Below are 9,463 nucleotides of genomic sequence, written 5' to 3'. Positions count from 1 at the left end.
GGGGAGGTCCTGGAGGGGCGCTGGTGTCTCGGGTGCACATAATCCGCGAGCAAGACGAGGCCGGCCCGGTGGAGATCAGCGCCTGAGCCGCCTCGGGACCCCCTAAGAGGCGCCCGCGGTCTGCGGCCAGCGGCCCGGGGGTAGGGCTGGGGCTGGGAAGCCGGGGCGCGGCGCGCTAGGGGTTAGGGGAGGTCCTGGAGGGGCGCTGGTGTCTCGGGTGTGGACGTGTATGAGCATGCGCAGACGGAGGCGGGTGCGCGGAGGCCACAGTGTTGAGGTGGTGAAACCGGTGAGCACTTCCTTCCGGTTTACAGGCTGTGTTCTCACTTGGTATAGGTTGTGCCCTCTTAGGACCACATAGATTATTAAATTTCTGGCCCAACACCCAAAAGGGTTTTATGGAAACTAACATCAGTAACCTAAGCCACCCGTGACTATCCTGTGCTCTTCCCAGGGAGTGTGTTGTTTCCCACCCGCCACCCTTCCCACTGAACAAATGCCTGAGCGCTGGGGCACTTTTTTTTTTTTTGGCAAGCGCAGATTAAAGGCCACTTCCCCAAAATCCACAGCTGCACGAAGCTAAGGAGAAGCCAGATGCCGGTTACTGGGTGTGCAGGGGCTGTTCTGAGCTGGGGGATCATTGTGAAGGCCTTCTTCCCTGGGCACCTGGTACCTGGGGACCTACGAGGTGGTGAGGGAAGGGTGCAAGTACATTTCTTTTCCCTCTGACCTAGGCCCTAGCAAAGGCAAAGAACCCGAACCTGCCAGCTTGGCCTCCTCCCAGAGCCTCCGTCAGAGGCATGTCATGCCAAGCATTCTTTCTGTCTCTGTTCATGAACAGAAGAGATGGATGGGCTTATTCGTATAGAGAAGTGAATTCCACTTACTCCCCTGGCCCAGAAAACTAGACCAAGTGAGGAACTGTTTTAGCTCATCTAACTCATACATTCGTCCTGGCTTCCTTGCAAAACAAGCCTTTCAAACAATCATTGTCCTCAGGAAAGTTGCTGAGCTTCCTCCAGCTGTGAGAATAAGTCCTAATCTCCAGAAAAATGGTGGGGGGGAGAGGGAGGAGGCTTATTGCTTCCCAGCATTTCAGGGGAACATGATCCAACCCCTGGCCTCCTGCCACCCGTCTGCCCTGCTCCCACATGCTTGGGTCCCAGGGCACAGAACAAGGGCAGACTCCCTAATCACACTAACATCAAAATAAAGAGACTGGGCCGCTGTGTAGCCAGGACATGCCCATGCCACCACCTATTGAACAGTTCATAGAAGTGGCAGTAATCTACTGTGTCAAGAGAGAATGCAGTTACAAATCTGAAAGAGAAGGAGGCCCTCTGTGTGTTCCATCCCCTCCTCCTTAATGCCTCCAAGGGTCCTTGCATCCCTGGCCCATTCCCAACCTCCTAAACTCCAGCTCTGATTCTCCATCATCCCATGGAGCTATTCCAAGGCCCCCATTACCCATCACCTACACACCAGGTCAAGTTTTGTCTCAGCCCCAAAGGCACTGACATTTCTAGTTTGCCCCCTCTGCTGTTACCCCAACAGCATGCCTGTCTCAGCTCCCTGTCCCTCGGCACTTCCCCAGGCTCATTTGAGCAGGTGTGCCTTCGCAGTGTCCCTAAACTTCCCAGGTGCCTCATCCATAATGAGATAATGAATGTAGGGGAAAGTTTCTCAGGAAGAGGTGGAAGCAGGACTTGGAGAAGGAGGACCTGCTGGTCAGCCTTGAGATACACAGGTGAAGGTTAGGGTGAGATGAGAGCATGCCATACCTGGTGCTGAATCCCTGAGGGGCCAGCTTCCCAGGCTTAAGCCAAATCTGCCTTAAATTGGGGGTGGGGAGGGGTTAGTAAGGAATTGGGGTTTGTTTGTTTGTTTGTTTTTGTGTTGTTTTCATCTTCATCTTTGTATTACTAGCATCCAGCAGAGTGCCTAGCACATACTGGATGCTCAATAAACTTTTGATGAAATGAAATGACAACTTTATTCCACGTAAACAAGGGTAACAAAACAAGCTGCTTAAATATACCAGTCATTTCCCGTTTTTTCTTCTGCTTTTCTTTCACATCCTTTACCCTCTTTCCAAACCCCAAATTGTCTATTCCAGAATCACTTACCCATTCATTCATTTGCTTATTCAGGTGTTCTTTTATTTATTCAACAGACATTTGTTTATCTACTATGGACTAGGCCCTGTGCTAGACACTGCTGATACAGCATAACTATGTCAGGAAGACAAATCAGTAAACAGATGATTACAATATAGTGTGTAAAATACAATGGCAGAGGTAGATACAAGGTGCTCTGGGAGCATGTAGATTAGATGTCAGCAAAGGCATCTTGGAGAAGAACAGGCCTGAGTTGAGTCTTTCTTAGAAAGACTTGTTAATCTGGTTTTCAAAAGTATGAGAGGACACACTCCAAGCAGAGGGAGAAGCATGTATAAAAGCTTGGAAGTGCAAGACATGATGGGGGGGAATTCAGCATACTGAGCCTAGCAGTTGATGAAATTATTTCAGGAAAGTATACAAAGTAGAAGGTGAAGAAAGCTGCAGATAGATTTCTGAGGACATCAGTATGTGTAGAAAGATTAAAAGGACCTCCCCAAGAAGGCTAAAAAGGCATAGCCAGTAAGATAGGAAAATATATAGGAGATAACTATATCACACAATCAAAAGAACAAAAGAGTTTCAAGAAAAAGGGAGCATTCGGGACTGCATGGGCAGGGGGCTTACATATGAAAATAAATTAAAAGTGCATGTTAAATTTGGCAACAATTAAAACATTGAGTGACTTGGCATAAGTAGTTTCAGACATGTAGTGGGGGTTAAAGCCAGATTGCAATAGGTAAAAAGTGATATGTGGAACTTCTCTGCTAAATACTTGAGACTAGATGTTTGAGAGGTCTTCCTGTTTCAAAACAACTGGGTCCTGCTTAAATGATATTTGTTTTGCATTGCTGGCTTCAAGAGATGGGGGAATTTTTTTTTTTTTTCAGATGGAGTCTCACTCTTGTCACCCAGGCTGGAGTGCAATGGCGCAGTCTAGGCTCACTGCAACCTCTGCCTTCCGGTTCAAGTGATTCTCCTGCCTCAGCCTCCCAAGTAGCCGGGACTACAGGCACATGCCACCATGTCCGGCTAATTTTTGTATTTTTGGTAGAGACAGGATTTCACTATGTTGGCCCGGCTGATCTCAAACTCCTGACCTCATGATCCGCCCACCTCAGCCTTCCAAAGTGCTGGGATTACAGGCGTGAGTCACGGCACCCAGCCAGAGATGGGGGAAATTTTTAAGCAGCCAGAAGTAAAACAAAATTTAAAAGCACAGTGAGCTCAAAGTACTTAGCACTCATTAAATGTGAGATTACCAAGGGAGGTGAAGCAAGATGGCTGAATAGAAGCCTCCACTGATTGTCTTCCCTGCAAAAACACCAGATTGAACAACTATCTGCACAAAAAAAGCACCCTCATAACACCAAAAATCCAATGAGTGATCACAGTGCCTGGTTTTAACTTCATATCACTGAAAGAGGTGATAAAGGTAAGAAAAGCAGTCTTGAATTGCTGACACCACCCCTCCCTCATCACCCAGCAGCTGCCACATGGAACAGAGAGAGAATCTCTGCACTTGCGGGAGGAATAGTGCAGTCATTGTGGGGCTTTGCTTTGAAACCCAGTGCTGCTCTGTCACAGCAAGATACAACACCAGGCAGAACTCAGCCAGCACTCACGGAGGGAGCATTTAGACCAGCCCTTGCCAGAGAGGAATTACACATCCCAATGGTTGGAACCTGAGTTCCAAAAAGATTCACGACCATAGGTTGAAGTGCTCTGGGGTCCTAAAGAAACTTTTAAAAGTCTGTCTAGGTCACAAGGACTGCAGTTCTAGGGGGAACTCCTGATGTTGTGCTGGGCTTGAAGCCAGTGGACTTGGGGGGCATATGATCTAGTGAGACACCAGCTGGTGCAGCCAAGGGAGTGCTTGCATCATCCCTCTGCCAACACAGGCATCACAGCTTGCAGCTTTGAAAGAGACTCCTTTCTGTGGCTTGAGGAGAGGAGCAGGAAGAGTAAACAGGACTGTGTATTACAACTTGGATATCAGCTCAGCCACAGTGGGATAGTACATAAGACAGAGTCCTGAGTCCCCCATTTCAGGCCCTAGTTCCCAGACAACATTTCTAGACACTCTGAGCCAGAAGGAAACCCATTGCTTTGAAGGGAATGACCCAGTCCTGGCAGCATTCATCACCTGCTCACTCTAGAGGCCAGGGACCCTCAATAATTTGCAGGAAATACTTGCCATTGGCCTTGGGTGAGACTAAGAGACATGTTGACTTCAGATGTCACCAAACACCTTTCCAGCTGCAGTGGCTATGGGAAGGGGCTCCTTCTGCTTGAGAGAAATAGAAGGAAGGATAAAGGGGACTTTGTCTTGCGGCTTAGGTACCAGTGTGGCCTCAGTGGAGTAGAGAACCAAGTGGGCTCTTGGGGTCCCCAATTCCAGGGTTTGGCTCTTGGATGGCATTTCTGGACCTGCCCTAGTGGCCATAGTGGAGTCCACTGCCTTGAAAGGAGAGTCCTGTGCTTGGCAACATTCATAAGCTGACTCAAGAGCCCTTGATCCTTGAATGAACATCAGCAGTAGCCAGGCGGTATTCACCGCGGGCCTGGGGCAGTGGTGGCCAAGGGGAGAGGCAACACTGCTTGAGGAAAGGAGAGGGAAGAATGAGAAAGACATTGCCTTGGGCTTGGGTACCAGCTCAGCTGCAGTAGAATAGAGCACCAGATAGATTCCTAAAGTTTCTCACCCCAGGCCCTGGCTCCCAGATGGCATCCCTGGACCTGCCCAGGACTGTTGGAAACTTGGCACTCTGAAGTAATGGATACAAGCCTGGCTGGCGTTGCCACCTGCTGACTCTAGAGCCTTAGGGCCTTGAGCGAACATAGCTGGTAGCCAGACAGTGGTCACCAGGTCTTTGGTGACACCTGGTGCTGTGCTGGCTTCGGGTCTGACCCAGCACAGTCTCAGTTGTGGTGGCCACAGGGGTACATGTGTCACCCTTCTTCTAGCTCCAGGCAGCTCAGCACACAGAGAGAGAGAGAAGAGGGGCAGAGAGAGAGAGAGAGGAGAAAGAGAGTGACTCTGTTTTGGAGAAAGAAAAGGAAGAGAATAAGAGTCTATGTCTGATAATCCAGAGAATTCTTCTAGATCTTATCTAAGACCATAGGGTGGTATCTCTTCAAGTCTGCAGGAGCCACAGTGTTACTGGACTTGGGGTGCCCCCTAATGCAGATACAGCTGCAGTCACCAAAAACCCAAGTTCCTTTGAATACCTGGAAAGCCTTCCCAGGAAGGAAGGGTGCAAACAAACCCAGACACCAATGAACATCCACAAGCATCAAGACCATTCAGGAAATATGACCTCATCAAATGAACTAAATAAGTCACCAATGACTAATCCCAGAGACAGAGAGACGTGTGACCTTTCAGACAGATAATTCAAAATGGCTTTTTTGAGGAAACTCAAGAAATTTCAAGAGAACACAGGAATTCAGAATCCTATCAGATAAATTTAACAAAGAGATTGAAATAATGGTGGGCATAGCTACCATAATGGACAGCAAAGGCAAAGCAGCAATCAGAATCATTTGACTTATGCAGAGCTCTGGCATTGGCTAATTAATCACCGTGCTTTTGGAAGTGAAATTGATAGGAATCCTACTGCATTCCTACTTAATTTATATAAGCAGAAAAATTCCAGGTCAAGTGGACAAAAGACTAATTTTAAATATGAAAACAGAGAATCATGGCCCCTCAGTCAATATCCAGACTGGAGCCAGTTTATAGACCCAGAACCCCTTAAATGAAGGGGAGCAGAGGACCCCACTATGCTACCAACAATTTATGCAGTGGATCTGTCTCCCATCCTTCCCCAAGGAGAACTCCGGCCTTTTACCAGGGTAACTGTGCACTGGGGAAAGAAAGATGATCAGACATTTTGGGGACTACTGGATACTGGCTCTGAGCTGACACTGAATCCAGGGGACCCAAAACGTCATCGTCGTCCTCCAGTTAAAGTGGAGGTTTGTGGAGTTCAGGTAATTAATGGAATTTTAGCTCAGGTTTGACTTACAGTGGGTCCAGTGGGTTCCCGAACTCATCCTGTGGTCATTTCCCCAGTGCCAGAATCAATAATCGGCACAGACATATCGGCAGAACCCCCACATTGGCTTCCTGACTGTTAGGGTGAGGGTTATTATGGTGGGAAAGGCCCATTGGAAGCCATTAGAGCTGCCTCTACCTGGAAAAATAGTAAATCAAAAACAATATTGCATCGCTGGATGAATTGTGGAGATTAGTGCCACCATCAAGGACTTGAAAGATGCAGGGTGGTGACTCCCATTGCATTCCCATTCAACTCTCCTATTTGGCTGTGTAGAAGACGGATGGATCTTGGAGAATGACAGTGGATTATCATAAGCTTGACCAAGTGGTGACTCCAATTGTAGCTGCTTTACCAGGTGTGGTTTCATTGCTTGAGCAAATTAACACATTTCCTGGTACCTGGTATGCAGCCATTGACTTGGCAAATGCCTTTTTCTCCATTCCTGTCCATAAGGCCCACCAGAAGCAATTTGTCTTAAGCTGACAAGGCCAGCAATACATCTTTACTGTCCTACCTCAGGGGTATATCAGCTCTCTGGCTTTGTGTCATAATCTTGATCAAAGAGACCTTGATTGATCTTCCCTTCCACAAGATATCACACTGGTCCATTACATTCATGACATTATACTGACTGGATCCAGTGAGTGAAAAGTAGCAAACACACTGGACTTATTGGTGAAACATTTGCAGGCCAGAGGATGGGAAATAAATCTGATTAAAATTCAGGGACCATCTACCTCAGTAAAATTTCTAGAGGCCCTGTGGTGTGGCACCTGTCGAGATATTCCCTCTAAGGTGAAGGATAAATTGCGGAATTTGGCCCCTTCTACAACCAAGAAAGAGGCACAATGCCTAGTGGGCCTATTTGGATTTTGGAGGCAGCACATTTCTCATTTGGGTGAGTTACCTTGGCCCATTTAACAAGTAACCCAAAGGCTACCAGTTTTGAGTGGGGTCCAGAACAACACATCCAGGCTGTGCAAGCTGCTCTGCCACTTGGGCCATGTGGCCCAGCAGATCCAGTGGTGCTTGAGATGTCAGTGGCAAATAAAGATGTTGTTTGGAACCTTTGACAGGCCCCCATAGGTGAATCACAGCAGGGGCCTCTAGGATTTTGGAGCAAGACCCTGCCATCTTCTGAAGATGACTCTTCTTTTGAGTCTTGGCCTGTTACTGGGCTTTGGTGGAAACTGAACATTTGACTATGGGTCATTAAGTCACCATGCGACCTGAACTGCCTATCATGAACTGGGTGCTTTCTAACCCATCTAGCCATAAAGTGGGTCATGCACAGCAGTATTCCAAAATCAAATGGAAGTGGTACATACGTGATCAAGCTCAAGCAGGTCCTGAAGGCACAAGTAAGTTGCATGAAGTGGCTCAAATGCCCATGGTCTCCTCTCCTGCTATGCTGCCTCCTCTTCCCTAGCCTGCTCTGAAGGCCTCATGTGGAGTTCCCTATCATCAGTTGACAGAAGAAGAGAAGACTAGGGCCTGGTTCACAGATGGTTCTGCATAATACGCAGGCACCACCCGAAAGTGGACACCTGCAGCACTAAAGCCCCTTTCCAGGACATCCCTGAAGGATAGCAGTTAGGGGAAATCTTCCCAGTGGGCAGAACTTCGAGGAGTGCACGTGGTTGTGCACTTTGCATGGAAGGAGAAATGGCCAGATGTGCAAATATATACTGATTCATGGGCTGTGGCCAGTGGTTTGGCTGTATGGTTAGGGACTTGGAAGAAGCATGATTGGGAAATCAGTGACAAAGAATTTTGGGGAAGAAGTATGTGGATGGACCTCTCAGAGAGGTCAAAAACTGTGAAGATATTTGTATCCCATTTGAATGCTCACCAACAAGTGAACTCAGCAGAGTTAGATTTTAATAATCAAGTGGATAGGATAACCCATTCTGTGGACACCACTCACCCTCTTTCCCCAGCCACCCATCATCACCCAATGGGCCCATGAACAAAGTAGCCATGGTGGCAGGGATGGAGATTACGCCTGGGCTCAGTAACATGGACTTCCACTCACCAAGGCTGACCTGGCTACAACCACTGCTGAGTGCCCAATTTGCCAGCAGCGGAGACCAACACTGAGACCTTGATATGGCACCATTCCTCAGGGTGATCAGGCAGCTACCTGGTGGAAGGTTGATGATGTTGGACCTTTCCCATCATGGAACAGGCAGCAGTTTGTCCTCACTGGAATAGACACTTATTCTGTATATGGGTTCACCTATCCTGCATGCAATGCCTCTGCCAAGACTACTGTCCATGGACTCATGGAATGCCTTATCTACTGTCATGGTATTCCACATAGCATTGCCTCTGACCAAGGCACTCACTTTATGTCTAAAGAAGTGCAGCACTGGGCTCATCTTCATGGAAATCACTAATCTTACCATGTTCCCCATCATCCTGAAGCAGCTGGATTGCTAGAACAATGGAATGGCCTTTTGAAGTCACAATTACAACGCCAACTAGGTGACAATACTTTGCAGGACTGGGGCAAAGTTCTCCAGAAAACTGTGTATGTTCTGAATCAGTGTCCAATATATGGTACTGTTTCTCCCATAGCCAGGATTAATGGGTCCAGGAATCAGGGGTGGAAGCAGAAGTGGCACCACTCACCATTACCCCTAATGACCCACTAGCAAAATTTTACTTCCTGTTCCCATGACATTATGTTCTGCTGGCTTAGAGGTCTTAGTTCCAGAAGGAGGAACGCTGCCACCAGGAGACACAACAATGATTTCATTAAACTGGAAGTTAAGATCACCACCTGGACACTTTGGGCTCCTCCTACCTTTAAGCCAACAGGGTGAGAAGGAGAAGGGAGTTACAGTTTTGATTGGGGAGATTGACCCCGACTTTCAAGATGAAATATGTCTACTACTCCACAATGGAGGTAAGGAAGAGTATGCGTAGGATACAGGAGATCCAGTAGGGCATCTCTTAGTATTACCATGCCCTGTGATTAAGGTCAATGGGAAACTACAACAGCCTGATCCAGGCAGGACTACAAATGGCCCAGACCCTTCAGGAATGAAGGTTTGGGTCACCCCGTCAGGAAAAAACCACAACCTGCTGAGGTGCTTGTTGAAGGCAAAGGGAATACAAAATGGTAGTAGAAGACAGTCATCAATACCAGCTAGGACCATATGACCAGCTGCAGAAACAAGGACTATAATTGTCATGTACTTCTTTTGTTAAAAACATGTTTGTGCATGTATACACTTGTACTAAGAAAACATCTTCATTTTATTTCCTTTTTTAAAA

General features: G+C 47.5%; 1 protein-coding gene across 1 annotated transcript; it reads right to left on the bottom strand.

The window, feature by feature from the left end:
* Positions 1–1,193: 1,193 nt before the first annotated feature.
* On the bottom strand, positions 1,194–1,471 carry HEPN1 (hepatocellular carcinoma, down-regulated 1). Its single transcript, XM_011934586.1, is given in 2 exon segments — positions 1,194–1,400; positions 1,403–1,471. Coding segments are annotated over 2 exon segments (276 nt in total).
* Positions 1,472–9,463: the final 7,992 nt, after the last annotated feature.

The sequence above is a fragment of the Colobus angolensis genome, unplaced genomic scaffold (assembly GCF_000951035.1).
Source record: "Colobus angolensis palliatus isolate OR3802 unplaced genomic scaffold, Cang.pa_1.0 Scaffold137, whole genome shotgun sequence".
Lineage (NCBI taxonomy): Eukaryota > Metazoa > Chordata > Mammalia > Primates > Cercopithecidae > Colobus > Colobus angolensis.
The sequence above is the reverse complement of the archived record's forward strand: the minus strand, read 5'-3'. Positions and strand labels throughout refer to the sequence as shown.